At 46.8% G+C, this 19,346-nt stretch overlaps 1 protein-coding gene across 1 annotated transcript in view; it reads left to right on the forward strand.

Annotated features, from left to right (window-relative positions):
- LOC147751482 (cadherin-related family member 4-like) overlaps window positions 1-19,346 on the forward strand; it is an 866,423-nt gene that overhangs the window by 528,028 nt on the left and 319,049 nt on the right. The window contains exon 14 of the mRNA XM_086938604.1: window positions 5,934-6,090. Coding sequence (XP_086794730.1) covers window positions 5,934-6,090 — 157 coding nt within the window. The remainder of the gene's footprint in view (window positions 1-5,933; window positions 6,091-19,346) is intronic.

Consider the following 19,346-nt stretch of genomic DNA (forward strand, 5'->3'; position numbering starts at 1 on the left):
TCTTTGGCAGTCAAGCAACCACTGCAGGCCAATCCCTCACACTAAGGGATAGTCTCTCCTCAGTCTCTCTGCTTCCTCTCCTCGGCAAAGGTTTCTTCTTGTTTCTCAAAAGTGATCTGAAGTTCTGGGGTCTGGGTACCCACTTTTAAACTAAATTCTCTCTTTGTTTTCTGAAGGCAGAGAGGCCTTTGCCTAGTCCAAGCCAGTTCTGGTCAGTCCTGGAGCACTTTGCTGACAAGACTCCTTCTTTCCTTTCACATTGCAGGCCAGGGACATCAGACACACCACAGGAGGTAGAGACAGCATTGTGGAGGGAAGGCACAGCCCTATTCAGGTCCAAGGTACAACTCCTCCCTTCCATCTGCATTCAGATCTCTCTATTCAGCCCTGTGCTGACTCACCCTGTCTCCTGGAATTCCCCCAGCCCCTGTCACTCAAACTCCAGACAAGGAATACACAACCTAGCAGAGGCAGGCTTGGATGGTTGGACAAGAAAATACCTGCTTTCTAAAAGTGGTATTTTCAAACACAGAATGTTAAAGCCAACTACACTAAAAGATGCATTTTATCATTCTGAGTTCAGGCATACTAAACTCGAATTTCTACCTACTTCCCTGAGTCAGTTAGGATTATAACATGTAATAATCAAACTGCCCATTCTGGCCTATGGGGAATAGGTAGCCTTGCAATAGTGAAAAACGAAAATTACTGTAATTCACTATTAGGACATGCCACACACATCAGGGCATGTCCTACCTTTTACCTACAATGCACCCTGCCCTTGGGCCTACCTTAGGGGGTGACTAATATGTAGAAAAGGGAAGGTTTAGGGAACGGAAAGTGGGTGCACTAGCCCAGTCAACATGGCAGTCCCAGACTGCACACAGGCTCTACAATGGCAGACCGGAGACACACTTTTACAGGCTGCTTCTGTGGGTGGCACAAACAGTGCTGCAAGCCACCAGCAGCATTTGGTTTACAAGCCCTGGGCCCACTCAGTGCACTGAACTAGGGTCTGAAAAGTATACCAAACCAGCTAATCATGGAGTCACTAATCCATACATCAATTTACCATAGGGAGCACTTGCACTGTGGCACTGGACAGCAGTGGCACAGTGCCCACAAGCATCTATAACCAGCAAAAACACAAGGCAACAGCAATGGAAGGGAGACCCATGCCAAGGTGCCAGGTCTAACAGTGATCCATTCCAAAATTCCAGAGGAGGTCCCTCTTTCTGTCAGAAATTATATTTAGGGAGTGAAATTGTCTATTTTTTTGTTAAAATGTGGCTTATCTACTACAGTTGAAACCTTTATTGGTTGGAGTCAGGGTATCATCACCAATTACATCTTTGTTTAAAAATCTATGAATAATTCTATTCATTCGGGGGTCACAAATAAAAATGGCTTTTGTGGCAATAATCCAAATGAGCTTTTGCTTAGATTGCCAATGGAGATTAAACATCAACCTTAAAAATGAATATCTGGATGTGGAAGAAAGGGTCTAAGTTAAGTTGGCAATTCACACATATTACAACAATACTTTCCCTATTAAAGATAACCTAGAATTGTTCATTGATTATTTGTTTGTTGTCCACCAGTCTCCAATTCTGATTACTGATGCTTTCCCACAGTTTAACTATTATGTTAAATCCATTCTATTAAGGCCTGTTAAGAGCAATACTGACCTACACCCAGGTTGCTTCTATAGTAGATGTAGGGAAGCCAATTGTCTGCTATGTTTTGCTCTCATTAGTCATCCCAAAATCCAGACTGATTTATCAAGAAATAGACATGCTTAGAAAACAGCCATTAAGGGAAGGAAACCTGTTGATCAGGAAGGAACTAGACAAAGCGTGTAGAACCAAAAATCCCTGAGGTTTTAGGAAGATTGTCAGCTCCAAAAAACACAATTCAGATGGGCTCGGTAGGAATATTAATCCTGATTGTTGGGCTGAGCATTTTAAAATCCTTTATTTGTTAAAATCTGTATGTGGGACTTTATTGCGAGAGATGCCCCCATCATCTTTCTGAGCTATCAGTTTTGAGCTTCAAGAAGTTATTTCTGTCATTATTGCTTGCTCCTCCCATAAAGCCTCCCACCTAGATGGAGTGTCCATAGACTTATATGGGAAAATCTAGATAATGGGGCACTTGTTATCACAAATGTTTTGAACGCAGAGGTTGCTATTGGAATACCTAAGTCACATCATTCTGCAGCTACTGTTTCTGTCTATACAAAGGGTAATATAGCAGATCTGTGCTGCCACTGACCAATCTCTTTACTAGTATCTAGTGTTATTGTTGCAGGCCACATTAGTCTCCATAGAATTGAGACTATGGGTAGATAAAACTAATGTCATCAGTGTTATTTAATACAGGTTCAGGGACGGACTCCAAACACAAGAACTATTCTTAAACTTGTATGCCAAGAGGCTGTCTTTAAATGTAAATGTAAATTGATACTTGTATAGAGCACTACTCACCCTCAAGTGTCTCAAGGCGCTTGTACGAATACCGCTGTGGAACCCATTCTGGCTTTCCCTGTGAGGCGTCCACTCCTTGGCACCCCCAAGGTGGAGGCCAGGCATCCTTAGCATTGTGGGGGCCGTTGTGGAGATTAAGCAAGCTATTGCCCAGAGTTGCAGAGTGGGACTCCATGATTGGAATAGGCACCGAGGCGAGAATTATCAGGTCCGCGGAATTTTGAGCCCAAGACCCGCCGACCCCTGGTCGTGGGCTAGACCTCTGCATCAGGGTCTGCCGCTCTAACCATTGAGCCATTGAGCCACACTTCACCTATCCATAGATCGCCTCAGACACTCTTGCACTCTTGTCTTTAGCCCTCTCCTTTATGGATTCAAGCAACTGCTTTGATGGGGTTTACCGATCTTAGTTCTGGCCTATACTTGAGGAGATAGGATTGCTTGATGCTTTGGTAAATGTTTAATGTACTTTTCACTGTGGAGTAATAGCAACTGTTAGGTATGAGACTGGGGGGGGGATGTATCAGCCCCTTTGGCTCAGACAGTGAGAGATGTGTCCATGCCCCTGTTTGGTTTCTTTTGTGTCTAAATGGTTTGCATGACTTTTTAATTTCAAAAGGTAAGGATATGCTCAAGATTGGCTCTATCCCATCCCATCGTTGTGCTGATGACACAGTTTTAATTTTGCATGCACAAAATGGCCTTACAGGATCTATTGATAATTTAATTTGGTTTACGAAGAATTTAAATCTTGAGACCAACATTCTAAACCCAATTACATGGCATGTGGCTCTCAAACTAGTAGAATAATACCCATAGCTATAAAGGAACGATTACATTGATGGTCAAAGAGCTCTTGTATTTGGGGGTTGTATTTGATCACATAGCAAATGTTCATCTTGTGTCTCTAATAGATATCTTCGTTTTAATAGCTACTTCGTGCCAAGTTTGACTGTGTAAGAGATACTGGAAGCACACTAATTTTGTCCGTATTAAAAGTTTACAAGCACAAATATTTGCCAGTTATAACCTAGGGAGCTGCTATTTGGATGTATTGTGAGAGTTCAAAGCTACAGTGGGAAGAGAATTGCTTTTGTAGATGTTTATCAGGTTTATCCTCATCTAGCCTTCACTACTTCTTCCATCCCAAGATTGTAAAGGCCAGACTCAAAATGGCTAATACATTTTCAAGTTGCCAAATGTCAGTATTTCAGTTTTGGCGGGATTCAATTTAGGATGGCTTCATGTCATCCACTGATCAACGGCTCAGAGGCATCTGAAGATTTTTGAGTTTCCAATGTCTTTAGTGCTTTTGAGTGTGAGAAGTATTTGCGTGTCATCTGCATAGTTAGTTTAGAGCATGTGAGTTGAAATTAATTGATCATTGTTGGAAATTACTTCATGTATATGTTGAAGCACATGGGTGAGATGTTAGATCTTTGCAGGACCCATGCTTTTGGGATGTACGGGGTGGATGAGAAAGGGCGAGTATGGATGATATTTGATCTGTTTTGAATGTAGGATGTGATCCTTTCAAGAACAGTCCCCTCTATACTGCCTTCGCACAGTCTTCGGATTAAAATGGCATGATGACCTGCGTTGAAGACAGCTGAAAGGTCCAAGAGAAGTGCAGTGACCCCGCTCTGGTTTGACGTGTTTTTAAGGTGATCCCAGATGACAGAAGAGGGTAGATTCTGCACCTCTTCCTGGACTGATTCCTATTCGGAAGTCAGAAAGTATGAAGTTTTTTCAGTGAATTGCGACATCAGGGTGAATGCTGTTGTTTTGATCAGTTTGCCCAGGATATGTCCTTTTGTAAGTGGTCTGTGGTTGTTTGGGTTGTGTGGTTCCAGGTTTGTTTTCTTTAGTAATGGACGTATGTATGCCTTTTTTTAAGGCTTCTGGAAAAACTCCTGTTGTGGTTGGTAAAGTATTATTGATGATTGTTCTGACTGGTTTGGCAGCAGAAGTAGTTGAAAGAATGTTCTTTAATGTTTTTGGTGTACATGGGTCAGAAGGGTAGCTGGCTGGCCTGCTTGTTTTGACAAGATCTATATATTCAGTTTTTGACAGTTGGTTGAAGGATTGCAGAGGCTGGGTTAGCCTACCCTTGGAGTAGATTGTAGCAAAAGGCCTGGTGGTTTTCCTTGGTTTTAAATAAGAGTCCAGTGTCTGCTTTAGTTGTATAAAGATTTCTAAGTTTGTCATTAAATTCTTGAGAAATGAGATGAGTTCCTTTTGTAGATTTATGTTTACGAAATTCAGTGAAAATTCGATAAAATTCTTTGTTTGCATATACTTTTGCACTGCTGGTGCGTCGCTTTTCGTGACGCACCAGCAGAGTAAAAAATACACCATGTTGCGTCATATTTACAAAGTGACGCATCTATATACATGCTTCACTATGTAAACCCCAGCTCCAAATTATACCTGCGCCAGGTATAATGTATGCAGGGTGGGCATTCTGCTGCAAGTAAGCCTCGTAGAAGTGACGCAGTGAAATCTATGACATTTCACTGCGTCACTTCTAGGATGCAAATGCGTCAATATTTTATGCCTGCCTCACAGCAAGCGTAAGACTGATGCAGGCACATTTTGAAATGGGATTTGCCCAATTATGGGGATGCGTCACTTTTGTGACACTCTCCAGCAATGCTTCATCATTGCGCCTACAGATTCGTCAGAAATACTGACGTATCTGTAACTCCTTTCGACATGATGCGTCATACTGTAAATATGACGCATCCTGCATGTCGCAAGGAGGGCACAATGAAAAGTGACGCAAGACGGATTTCACACAGCGATGTGTCACTTTTCATAAATGAGGCCCTCAGCATTTTGAATGCTGTTTGAATAGTACCTTGATTTACCACTTGCACAACAAATGTTTTTTTACCTGTATATTGTGATTATAATGAATGTTTTAATGTTTGCGTTCAGGACTATTTGAAATTAATTGACTAACGTTATTAATTGATTGAACCTGTACTCTCATCTCTTAATGTGCAGGAACTTTGAAATTATATTGCGTTTAGTCTGCTCTTTATATAGGCAAATTTACTTTTTATAGAGGGGGTAACAGGATGTCAATATATATATAAAGTAGATGTGCTTTAGTATTTATATTGGGGTGTTCTTAGGGAGGATGAGCAGCACTCACAACGCTCACATCTGCATGGTGTAAACTGCAAGGTGTAAACTGTGTAAAGCTGGCTCTGGTATTTTTTGAGGGTGTCTGTCATATTATGGTAATATTCAACTAGATCTGCTGATATGTATTTTATTGTATTATTTATGAAAATGGAATTTCCATGTTTTAATCTGATGAAATACCTATAATATATGACTAGTGCTAGCTTTCAAGAATGGCAATTGAAGGTGTCCTGAATCTGATTCAACAGTGTGTTAATGCAAACTGTCTATTCTTCCCTGGTGGTGGTCATGCAGTATTCAACTTCCAGAAACAACTCCAATTGATACCTCTCTGCTACAGCTAACATGTACAGATAATGACATTTCACCACCGAATAATGTTCTTGAATATTCAATGGATCTTGATGCATATTCCTTCAACAAATTTAAACTGGTCCACAATGAGATCATTGTAAGTACTCATGTTTGTAGTTTCACTGATTAGTGGTTTGAGATGTATATGTCATTCAGAAATTAAATCTTATTTTGTAAATGATGTTATTCCATATAATATAAATGGCCTGGAAAACAGTTGTTTTATAAGATCATGGTATAAGAGAAATACAGACTTTCCTTTTGACACATCTCAATCGCACAGTATATAGTATATAATTTTTCTTTCATCAAGTTGCCCTTATATACGTTTAAGAAAATAGTTTTTCAAAAGGCTGCTTACTTTTTGAATTGCAATCACAGCTGGATTCCAAATTACAAAACGTACATCTTAACTCATTTTTCAATATTTTGATTGAAATATTAACATAAACAAAGTTATATGACAAAGAAAACTAAAAAAGGTAGGCAAATAATCATTTCATTTTTAAAGTTTCGTCACCTGAACATATCAAGCAATATATCATAGAAGGGTGAGTGAGCCTTTTGAGAAATAAAAATTGGAGTAGATAATAGTTTACCACAAGTAATATGGTCAATATGCTGTTAGGTCCAGATAGAGTTTCAGTTACTTAATTCAACCCCTGGTAGTTATGGCACAGTGCAAACAGTCTTAACCCAAGAAAATGAGTAAAGCATGTAGAAGTACCAAAACTGTAAAGAAAAGTCAAAACTCAACAAATAAAATCCCACTCCAATTTATAAAAATAGAGAACAATGGGCATATTGACACCAATAAGGAGAACCAGAGATGTGGATTTCTAAAGCTTTAGGTCAAAAGAGCTGGAAAAATAGGAAAGCTCCGATGTGGATTAACTGGTGAGTTCAGGTTTATTAAAAGGGAGCACAGGTCAGATATATCAACCTGGTAGAGGTTTTATTGGGGGACTTGGTCTTTTTTCCGTAAGTCAAAATCATTCAGCAGCCTAAGGCATCAGGGTGTATCCAAGGAGGGCTACACAATATTGCACAGGTGTTAGATAATGTCTCATGAAAGCCATTGGTAATGGCAGATATCCTGTCCACTGTATTACTAGCGCAATAAATATTCAATGGCACTTGTAATAGGCAGATTGGATATCTGTCTTATTACTCTAACCAGGCCCTTTGTCTTTTTTGAAACATGGAATCGGGCTGAAACATGTCTAGATAACTTCCTGGAAAGATCCTGATGCCGCAGACAAGCTACAAGCAGGGAAAAGTGTTCCTCCAGGCCAAAAGCAACATACATTGGCTGGATCAACTTGGCAGGTTTGCTCTGCTTGTGTGCTGGGTATACTCAGACGTGAGTCCCAGGCTCTCCACACCACTAGAGTCAAGCTATCCAGGCTGATGAAGGCTGATAGCCAGAAACCGGTCCTTGGATGCTTGATTCCGGTCTGGGAAAGACATGGCTTGGTAGTTCGGACTGGACTGTTCCCATGAGGCACAGGGTCAGAGCTGATTTGCATATAGCCAGTGTCTAACCCAGGGTGGTGTGGAGTGCAAAAAAACGATGGATTTAGGCCCAGATACTTGTACTGGGGTGAATGTATGACATTGTTCTACATTCTGTCCATCAACTGTGTTTTTTGCTCTGCTCCACCAGAAGACTTGAAGGTGAAAATTTCCCAGGTTTTGAGGGATGTTAGGATACGTCCATTTAGATGCGGCCAAGAGTCCCAGGACCTCATGCACATCAATTGGAGGTCATGAGTCCCTCCTGCAGAGGTCACCAGCTGGGTCAAGGCAAGGTCCAGTTGGTACTGATCAGTTCAGCTCTTCAGAAAAAGAGAACTCTTGTTGCTCGTTGTGGATCTGTAGATTACACAGAAGGTCATCCAGCTGATCATTAGAATCCACCTGTTAACCCTGAGTGCAAGTGGAAACAGGTCTAGCCCTCCAGGTCTCTTCACAGGACTCAAATAGTAGGCTCAGTCCTTCATTCTACTCCAAAACAATCCCACAGTGCCCCTCACTCACTAAATTCAAGGCAGATAAACAATTTTCCCCCTTTGCAGAGCCTGTGTGCCCACCCAGGGCTGAGGCATGGGTAATGAGCAATGCCCTCCTCCATGTGCAGGTATCAACTGATGTGTGCTTGTGACAGAGAAGGCCCCTTTGAAGTAATCTAAATTCCAAGGCACTGTCAACCTGCCTTCCTCCCAGCAGCCCAAAACTCCAGCCTACACACAATCCTTTGTCTTTGCTCTTAAAGCAATTTTGCTGTTTTTGCAAATCATTGGGCCATTCATCAGCTGGGAGACAGTTAAAGGCAAATTAGCCTCCAGGTGCTTCAGGCAAGAAAAAGGTACATTTCTGAAGGTTCCTCTCCCTTACTATAGCCTTATAGCCCGCCGTAGAGGTCTATACCGGCTATTAAAGGCCCTCTCCAGTGTTAAAGGCCCCGAGCCGAAGGTGAGGGCCTTTAAAAAGGGAGAGGGACTTTAATAGCGGTATAGCCCATCTACGAAGGGCTATAAGGTCATTAGAACATTCTGTCTCTAGAGTACAGAATGTTCTAACAAAAAAAACAAAGCCTTTTGGGAGTGTGAGGGAATTGGAATCCCCTCCGGCTCCCTGAAGCCTTTGTTCACAGCCAGAGCTGTGAACAAAGAAATATTGGAATGTTGGAGCTCCAGGCTTATACCAGCCATTATAAGCTCAGAGCACGCAAATGTTTTCAATGGAGCTCCCAACATTCCAATGTTCTAATTTTTATTAAGTGTCTGAATTCACCATATAGTTGGAATTTTAATGAATATTAAAAACAGTCCCCGAATTATTTTTGTAGCTGGTCCCTAGCCTGAGGACACATAATTCATATTTAATAATCCTTCCTACTATTTCTCGATGGGGCAGCCAGCCTTCTACACTTAAAATTGCTTTTGGTGGCTAGTCACTGTATGGGCATGTTAACTTTACATTTCTACATGTCTTACTATTAAATGTCATGCACCCTGTCTTGTGGCCTACAAAGCCTACACAGGGGTGACTTATTAATATTTCAAAGGGAGGCTTTATTACGCAGGTCAGGTAGCCGTTTGAAAATTGCAGCAGCCAGGCTACAGTGGTCGGCCTGCAATCAAGGAACACTAGTGCTGTAGTCCTTAAGTGACTTTTAACTTTCCACATCATTGGTGTACTTTAGGACCCATATACTGTGGCCTTGTAGGAAAGTTAAACATGCCAATTAGGATTTTGGGTAATTTTAACATGTTTTAGGGGCCAGAGCACATGCCCTGTGACATAGTTAGCAGTGTCCTTGTACACAAGACCAGCAGGCTTCAGTCCACAAAACATAGGGGTGACCATACAAAAAGAGACACTGTCTCATATGGTTCCTCCCAACCCTCCAGGTAAAATGTAAGGACTAACTTAGCCATTCCTATGGCAGTTCTTATCCTTTACGTGAAGGAACCCTCTAGGTCCATGCTCCACACTAAAGTTCATTCCATATAGGAAATAGACCACCTCAATGGTTTGAGGTTTTCTCCTCTCCTCCGCATGAGCCACCTGAGAGGCCTGTAGTCAATATGAACTTGGAAGTGAGTATCAAACAGGTAGGGTCTCAGCTTCTTCAGTGACCAAACCACAGCAAAAAAAAAATTCTCTATGGCACTCCAATGCTGTTCTTCAGGAAGTTGTCAACTACTGGTAAAGGCAACTGGTTTTTCAACAATCAAACATGATAACACTGCCCCAATACTATGGTCCCTTTGGACAACAAACATTTTCCTGAAATCAGATGTGAGGACAGGTGCAAAACACACATCTCTTTCAGGGTGTCAAGGTCTTCTGACAGTCTTTGGCCTATGTGACTTTTGTGAGCTGCTTCTTAGAAGCCAGCTATTACAGGGCACTTCCAATGGTGACATACCCTCAACAAACATCCTATAGTATCCTGTCAGACTTTGGAAAGCCCTGACTAGAGTCTGAATTTTATGAGGCTAGCAACTATGGATGTGATTATGGGCTGGAGAGGCTGCACATGTCTCCTTAAACTAGGGTGACCAGATACACACAGACCCCTGACCCATCAGGCACTTGCTGGACTTGTTAGTCAGTCTCGCCAGGTCTACGGCCTGAAAAATGTCCCTGAGGTGGGGTGAAAGACAGCAATATCATCCTGCACCAAAGGTCTCCATACACTGTTGACTAACCTCTTGAAGGTGGTGGGGCCATTCCTCAACCCAAAGAGCATTGCCTTAAATTGGAAATGGCTCTCAGCAGTTGAGATTGCTGATCGGGTCTTTCTTCCCTCAGTTAGGGCAATTGCAAGTTTCTGGAGGTCGAATCAAATGTACTTAGATTCTTGGAAGCCACTAACCAATCAATGAGCTTATCTGCTCTGGGAAAGAGGTGTCTACCAGTCTTGGGTACTGCACTGAGTCCTTACTAATCTGAAAATTAGTTCTGTGGTATACCTTTTTGGGTTGGTCTTTTGTTCAAGCACCACTAGGCTGTACCAGGGACTACTAGAAGAATCAACTACCCCTGGGACAACATTTCTGAAGCCATTTTCTGTATGTTGTCCTTTACTTTGTCTGGCAACCTGTATATCTAATTTATAACAAGCAACCCGTCATCAATGTGAATTTCATGACACACCACTGGGTCAGTCCAGGTGTCAATGAAAACAGTCCAGCAAATTGACCTAATAATTAGTAACAGTCTCTCTGCTGCTATTCTGTCAATGTAGGGTAGAGTACTACTCACTCTGCTGAACTATCCTTAGAATTGTGGAATAGGAGGTCTGGGAGAGATCCAGTTTTCTCCTCTTTTTCTCGATCTTTGACCATCTTGGTCAATGTGGGGCGTCAAATGGTTCATAATTCAACAATGGAATTTAAGGAGGAATGTAACCTGTTGTACTGGATCAAAGCCCCGGATAGAATTAGCATCATTAAGGGCCCATTCAGGGGTCACAACAAATCCATGTACACATTTGTTAGACCTGTCTGGCTTTTTGCGTAGTCCCTCCAATTTATTATTTATTTTGTCCCCTTTTTGCCCCTCATACCCTTAATAATTTTTGTCCACTGACTTTTTCTAGGTGTTGGCCAAGGGGATAGGTGTTCTTTTTCCCCTCATAGTTTTTCACCTCAGGCCCAGAGGCCTGTTCTGACAGGAAAAGTTGGAACCACAAAATGGTGGCTACCAACTGCCCTAACTGTCAAACCTAGAACTTGCCCATAGACTAGTATAGGGCGTTCCAGAACCTTCTGGTCCCTTCTGGACCACTGAGGGTCAGCCTTTAAAAGGTGGAATGCTGGTCAGCCATTTTGTCTTGCAGTGAGCCTGGACAGGAGCAAGGTGACTAGTGAGAAGGAGCGTGTGCTGGAGTAGGGAGAGACTGGTCAAAAGGGCAGCTTTCCCCTGCAGATCGACGGGCCCTCTTGCTTGCCTTCCTAGCCCTGTACCTATAGAGGAAGCGCTTGACCAAAGGACTGAATCCTGATTGCTTTAAGTCCTCAACACAGTGAGAAAAGGGGTGCTGAATTGGGCTCTGGCGTGTCACCGCCTTCGTGAGAAAACAGCTTCCCCCTTCGTGTGAAGAGAAGCTCTCCATCTGGGTACCGAATTGGACCCCCGCCCTCCCCTCACAGCAGCGTGGCGCTAACCCTAACTGTTAACAAGGTGGGAGAGAGCTTACTTCGCGATTTGGAGCGCCAGTCAGGAAGGCTGCTGTGACGCGTGGAGAGGGTTGCAGCGCTGGGGAAGTTCTGACATCGGAAGATCAGCTGCCAGCTGGGAGCTGGAGAATACCCCGGAAGAGGTCGGCAGGAGGCGGGGCCCAGTATCGAAGCTCGGCGGAAGGCGGCCCCCCTGGGGGAGGAGCCGCTGAGAGAGTCGCCGAGGGACGTGAGGAGGTTTGCCGGCACCAGAGTGCGCCGTGAGGTAACGGTACCTCGCCCCTTTGGTGACGAAGCGCCAGGGGCGGCCAAGCGAGCCAGCAGCGCGCCTGCTTTCCCAGACAGCGTGGAAAGAGTGGGGAATCTTCGCGAGAGCTGCCGGTCTGGTGGCTTTCCAACCAGAAGGTCGGGGAGGAGTCTGACTCTGACGTCTGACTGAATTAAGTAAGCCGGGAAGGTGGGGAAGGCGGGGAATTAGTCCGGTGAGGCGGACTTCACTGATTGTGAAAGTAGAACAGAATCCAACTTGGAAAAGAGACCACACCTTCATCGGGTTCAGTATAAGACTATAAAACCTACAGATATTAGGGTTTGGTACCATATTGTGTTTTAGTTTCTCCAGTGACCCCCTCACGTCCTGGGAGTAACGGGAAGAGTCCTGTGGGGATTCAACAGAAACGAGTGATCCTGGTCAAGTGTGTGAGCTCAAGCTAATGTAAAGGAGGGGCTCGGGATAGTAATACTGGTTATGCTCACGTGTTCTGTACCAGGCTTAGTTGGGGTGAGACCTTCTGTCCTTGCAAACTAAGTAAGGGTTTAACGCCTGGTGGGTCCAGTTAGGAGATTGCAACCCTAAGCCTCTTGTGAGTTAATGGTGCCCTCCGCTGTACTGTAATTGAAACATATGATATTATAAACTTAACCTGTAGCAAGAGAATAATTCCTGTGAAGGGAGTGAAGGAGCCTTTGAGAAGCTGAATTGTTGCACTTTATCAATTGAAAGTCAAAAAGGGGTTACATGCTAAATGTGATAAAGTAATAAGATTAAGAGTGCTGAAATGTATTGAACTGTAATTTTTGAAGACAAAAGTGCAAAGATATATTTTTATAAAGCAGTACTTATTTTTCCATATTTTGGTGTAGCGTTATTTTTGTTTGTCATTGCGTGGATTTACTATTGGGTGGTTTGCAACCTTCACACTTGTGCCTCTGAAATGCATGTCTTGCCCTAGGCCAGGCTACCGTAGGTGACCTGACATCCCAGGTTCCAACAGATTGGTGCCTAGCGGTGGGATCCTGACTTGGTTGCAGCTACTCAATAGTAATTCAACGTAATACACTAAACCTACACCAGGAGTTTTCTCCTTGCGGCCCTCCTAATTTGTCTTTTTATTTTTCCAAATTTGTTCCTGGTGGTGGGTGGAGGTAGCTTTAGGTTGCCCCTGCAACTCTACAATTTCTGGTGTGTGTAATCTAGGTTGGCCTATCTCAAAATGGAGTTTGCCTTGGAAAACCTAGAGGTCTATTCTGTGGCTCAGCTGAAAGTGTTCTGCCAGCAAATGGGGGTATTTTTCAAGCATGGTGCCAGGAAGGGGGAGCTCCAGACCAGTCTTAGGGCTTGGGTGGAGGCACACCAAGAAAGGAAGGAGGAGGATGAAGGGGTAGACCAGGACACGGTGGGGGAGATAGATGGGTTATTCCATTCTGAGGGGGAAAACTTACTCCCAGGACCAGTGTCCTACTCCAGAAGGGGCAGTAGCGCCTCTGGGGGAAGCTTAACTGAAGCCGAGCTCACTGATAGGAGGGAGAAAAGACAGTTGAGATGGGAGTTGGCTAAGTTGGAGCAGAAGAAGGTGGAGAGGAGGATGGCCCATGAGTTCAGGCTGAAGGAATTAGAACTCAGAAGCCTGCAACGGGGGTCCTCTCCTGAAATGAATGGTGGCAGCGAGACCAAAGAGACAGCCAGGGAGACCAGACCCTATTTGCCGAAAGACCTTACAGCTAGCTTCAGTCAGGGGGATGACATAGCTAAGTGGCTGGCTGCTTATGAGGTCTCCCTAAGAGCCCATGGGGTGCAGGAAAAGCACTGGGGGGGTGGTTTGTACAAATACATGCCTCCTGCTGGTCGGGACACCTTGCTGGCCCTGGAACCAGAGGAACAAACCAACTACCCCACCATGAAGCTGGCGTTGTTAAGGAAGTTTGGGCTTACCCCAGAAAGGTACCGTCAGAAGTTCAGCGGGAGCCACAAATTAAGCACCCAGAACTGGGTGGACTTCCTTGACTACGCCAAAAAGGCCTTAGAGGGTTGGGTCAAGGGCAGTGAGGTGAAAGATTATGAGGGGTTGTACAATCTATTTTTGAAAGAACACCTCCTCGAGAAATGTTTTCCCGAGCTGCGCCAACACCTGGTGGACAGCAAGCTGACCGATCCCCGGAAGCTTGCAGAGGAGGCGGACATCTGGGCAAGTACCCGGGCGTCCTCAAAGGGGACTGGAGGGGATTCTCAAAAAGCCGGACAGGGCGCCCCCCAGAAGAAGGAGGGGGGAGAGAAAAAGAAGGAGTTCTCTAAAGGTCCCCAAAATAATTTCCAAGGAAAGGGAGCAGGTTTCACCCCTAGGGCAAACCCGCCCAGAAACCCTAATCCTGGCCAAAGCCAGCAGCCAAGGGTTCTCCACTGTTTTGAATGTGGTGGTGTTGGACATTATAAGGGTGATGTCAGATGCCCAAAGAGCCCACCCCCTCCCACCGGAGGAAAGTCACCGGGAGTAGCTAGTGTAGCGCTCGGGGAGGAGTTGCCCTTAGATAAGGGGGGTGAGTGGGCGGGTGTCACCTTAGTGTCCTTGGGAGAGCGGGAGATGGTTCCAAAGATCCAGGTGCCCCCAAATACTACAAAGTATGGGCAATGGGTCACCATCAATGGGCAGAGAGGGGAGGCTCTGAGAGATACAGGAGCCAGTATGACTATGGTGAGAAGTCAACTGGTGTCTCCAGAGCAGGTAGTTCCTAATGTACTCCACCCCGCCGCGATGGCTGACGGCAGAATCGGCCACTATCCAGTGTCTGAGGTTCCCTTTGAGTGGGAGGGGGTTGCAGGTTCACTTCGAGTTGCCGTAAGCCCTGCCGTGCCAGTCGATTGTCTGTTGGGGAATGACATGGAACACAACACTTGGAGAGAGGTGGAATACCGGACGCATTCTGCGATGCTGGGTACACCTGACTGGGCCTGTGCAAGCACACAGTCTGCGACTGCCCGGAGAGGGAGTTCGCCTGGGTTGGAGCCTGGAACAATGGCCCAACCTGCTGCTAAAAAGGGACAGACCCGGAGACAGGGAGAGCCTGCTCCGGCTTCCACACCCCATGTGACAGATCGGCCACCTGCGGTGGTGGACCAGGAGTCCATGGAGGGGGAAGTAGACTCTCTGGAGGATTTACCCATCCCTGCTGAGTGGCATGTGGAGGGAGGTCCTACCAGAGAGGAATTCTGTAAGGGGCAGAGGGAGTGCCCCACCCTTGAGGGACTGAGGCGACAGGCTGAAGCCCAAGCAGCAGGTGATGTTACGGGACACTACCATATTTACTGGGAGGATGGACTCCTCTACAGTGAACCCAAGGTACCCTTGCCTGGTTCATCAAGGGCCTTGGTAGTCCCGCAACAATACCGAGCCTTTCTTTTGGAATTGGCTCATGCCATACCCCTGGCAGGACACTTAGGCCAGGACAAGACCTTTGCACAGCTTGTCCTCCACTTTTACTGGCCTCAGATGAAAGTGGCGTCCAACACTTACTGTCGGACATGTGTAACCTGCCAGGCCAGTGGGAAAACAGGGGTGAAGCTAAAGGCTCCCCTGGAACCACTTCCAGTCATTAGCACACCCTTTGAGAGGGTGGGCATCGACATTGTAGGGCCTTTGGATCCACCAACAACAGCTGGTCACAGGTTTATCCTGGTTCTGGTGGATCATGCCACACGGTACCCAGAGGCAATTCCTCTGAGGACAGTCACTGCACCTGTAGTGGCTAGAGCCCTAATGGGGATCTTTACCCGAGTGGGATTTCCCAAGGAAGTTGTGTCCGACAGGGGGACCACCTTCATGTCAGCTTACATGCGGGCAATGTGGAAGGAGTGTGGAGTGACCTACCGGTTCACCACTCCTTATCACCCCCAGTCAAATGGACTGGTTGAGAGGTTTAATAAGACCTTGAAGGGCATGATCAGAAGTCTGCCCGAAAGCCTGCGGAGGAAATGGGACGTCCTCCTACCCTGTTTGCTCTTTTCCTACAGGGAAGTGCCACAGAAGGGAGTGGGCTTCAGCCCCTTTGAACTTCTGTATGGGCACCCTGTACGCGGTCCTCTCAGCCTGGTGAAGGATGGTTGGGAGAAGTCTCCCAGGAAACCCCCCCAGGATGTGGTGAGCTATATGCTGGCATTCCGGAGCCAAATGGCAAAGTTGTGGAAGCAAGCTTCTGACAACTCGGAGGCCAGCCAGGCAGTCATGAAGGAGTGGTATGACCACAATGCTCACCAGGTGGAATTGGAGCCTGGCCAGATGGTGTGGGTGATGGAGCCTGGAGAGCTTAGTGCCCTCCAGGATCGCTGGACAGGCCCCTTTGAAGTGTTGGAGAAGAAGGTAAGGCCACATACCTGGTGGACCTTAAGACCCCTCGACAGCCCCTACGGGTGCTGCATGCCAACCGTCTCAAACCCCACCATGAGACGCCCGAAGTCATGTTGATGATGGTGACTGACGGGGAAGAGGAAGCGGAAAGCGAACCTCTCCCAGATCTATTTTCGTCTCAAGAGAAGGATGGGTCAGTGGAGGGAGTGATTCTCTCTCCCACTCTAACTCCTGAGCAACGGGAGGACTGCCGCCAGATCCTGGAGCAGTACTCTACGTTGTTCTCCCTTGTCCCGGGAAGGACTCACCTGTGTACCCATGACGTGGACACAGGGGACAGCCCACCAGTGAAGTCGAAGACCTACCGGCTGTCCGACAAGGTGAAGGCTAGCATCCATGGAGAGGTTGCCAAGATGCTAGAGCTGGGAGTTATTGAACCTTCCAACAGCCCTTGGTCCAGTCCGGTGGTGCTCGTGCCAAAAGCCGCACCACCAGGCACCACACCCGAACTGAGGTTCTGTGTGGATTACCGAGGACTGAACTCAGTGACAAAGACTGATGCTCATCTGATCCCTAGTGCGGATGAATTAATTGACCGGCTAGGAGCTGCCCAATATCTGAGTACCTTTGACCTCACTTCGGGGTACTGGCAGATCTCCTTGACAGATGGAGCAAGGGAAAGGTCAGCCTTCTCCACGCCTGAGGGACACTTCCAGTTCTGTGTGATGCCCTTCGGGCTCAAGAATGCCCCTGCCACATTTCAGCGGCTGGTGAACCAGGTCCTCTCTGGAATGGAGAGTTTCTCTGCTGCTTACCTGGATGACATTGCTGTCTTCAGTAGCAGTTGGGAGGACCATTTGCAGCATTTGCAAGCAGTTCTCCAGGCCCTGAAACAGGCTGGATTGACAATCAAGGCCAGCAAATGCCAGATTGGGCAGGGGTCGGTTGTGTACCTTGGACACTTGGTGGGTAGGGGGACTGTGCAGCCCCTGCAGGCGAAGATTGAGGCAATCATGGCCTGGGAACCCCCCAAGACACAGACTGAGGTCCGAGCTTTCCTGGGCCTCACAGGTTACTACCGTCGCTTTGTGAAGGGGTATTGCACTATTGTAGCGCCCCTCACAGACCTCACCTCAAAGAAACAACCTCGACGGGTAGTTTGGACGGGAGCTTGTCAGCAAGCTTTTGAGAAATTGAAGCAGGCGATGTGTGCGGCACCGGTCCTGAAGGCCCCAGACTTCTCCAAGGAGTTCATTGTCCAAACAGATGCATCAGAACATGGCATTGGGGCAGTGTTATCGCAACTAAATGAAGAGGGCCTGGATCAACCTGTAGTCTTCTTATCCAGGAGACTGCTTCCCCGGGAACAGAAGTGGAGTGCGATTGAGAGGGAAGCTTTTGCGGTGGTGTGGGCTCTGAAGAAGCTGCGGCCATACCTCTTTGGCTCGCACTTCCTGGTTCAGACTGACCACCGACCCCTTCGTTGGCTGTTGCAAATGAAGGGGGAAAATCCCAAGCTGTTGAGGTGGTCCATCTCCCTACAGGGAATGGACTTCCGGGTGGAACATCGGCCTGGAGTGGACCACGCCACCAATGCAGACGGTCTCTCCAGGTATTTCCGCCTTAGTGATGAGGACTCCCAAGGGGTTGGGTAGTTCTCCCCACTTTCAGCTGGGGGGGGCGCGTGTTAGACCTGTCTGGCTTTTTGCGTTGTCCCTCCAATTTATTATTTATTTTGTCCCCTTTTTGTCCCTCATACCATTAATAATTTTTGTCCACTGACTTTTTCTAGGTGTTGGCCAAGGGGATAGGTGTTCTTTTTCCCCTCATAGTTTTTCACCTCAGGCCCAGAGGCCTGTTCTGACAGGAAAAGTTGGGACCACAAAATGTTGGCTAGCAACTGCCCTAACTGTCAAACCTAGAACTTGCTCATAGACTAGTATAGGGCGTTCCAGAACCTTCTGGTCCCTTCTGGACCACTGAGGGTCAGCCTTTAAAAGGCGGAATGCTGGTCAGCCATTTTGTCTTGCAGTGAGCCTGGACAGGAGCAAGGTGACTAGTGAGAAGGAGCGCGTGCTGGAGTAGGGAGAGACTGGTCAAAAGGGCAGCTTTCCCCTGCAGATCGACGGGCCCTCTTGCTTGCCTTCCTAGCCCTGTACCTATAGAGGAAGCGCTTGACCAAAGGACTGAATCCTGATTGCTTTAAGTCCTCAACACAGTGAGAAAAGGGGTGCTGAATTGGGCTATGGCGTGTCCCCGCCTTCGTGAGAAAACAGCTTCCCCCTTCGTGTGAAGAGGAGCTCTCCATCTGGGTGCCGAATTGGACCCCCGGCCCCCCTCACAGCAGCGTGGCACTAACCCTAACTGTTAGCAAGGTGGGAGAGAGCTTACTTCGCGATTTGGAGCGCCAGTCAGGAAGGCTGCCGTGACGCGTGGAGAGGGTTGCAGCGCTGGGGAAGTTCTGACATCGGAAGATCAGCTGCCTGCTGGGAGCTGGAGAATACCCCGGAAGAGGTCGGCAGGAGGCGGGGCCCAGTATCGAAGCTCGGCGGAAGGCGGCCCCCCTGGGGGAGGAGCCGCTGAGAGAGTCGCCGAGGGACGTGAGGAGGTTTGCCAGCACCAGAGTGCGCCGTGAGGTAACGTACCTCGCACCTTTGTTGACAAAGCGCCAGGGGCGGCCAAGCGAGCCAGCAGCGCGCCTGCTTTCCCAGACAGCGTGGGAAGAGTGGGGAATCTTTGCGAGAGCTGCCGGCCCGGTGGCTTTCCAACCAGAAGGTCGGGGAGGAGTCTGACTCCGACGTCTGACTGAATTAAGTAAGCCGGGAAGGTGGGGAAGGCGGGGAATTAGTCCGGCGAGGCGGACTTCACTGATTGTGAAAGTAGAACAGAATCCAACTTGGAAAAGAGACCACACCTTCATCGGGTTCAGTATAAGACTATAAAACCTACAGATATTAGGGTTTGGTACCATATTGTGTTTTAGTTTCTCCAGTGACCCCCTCACGTCCTGGGAGTAACGGGAAGAGTCCTGTGGGGATTCA

Source organism: Lissotriton vulgaris, chromosome 1_1 (genome assembly GCF_964263255.1).
Source record: "Lissotriton vulgaris chromosome 1_1, aLisVul1.2, whole genome shotgun sequence".
Taxonomy (NCBI): domain Eukaryota; kingdom Metazoa; phylum Chordata; class Amphibia; order Caudata; family Salamandridae; genus Lissotriton; species Lissotriton vulgaris.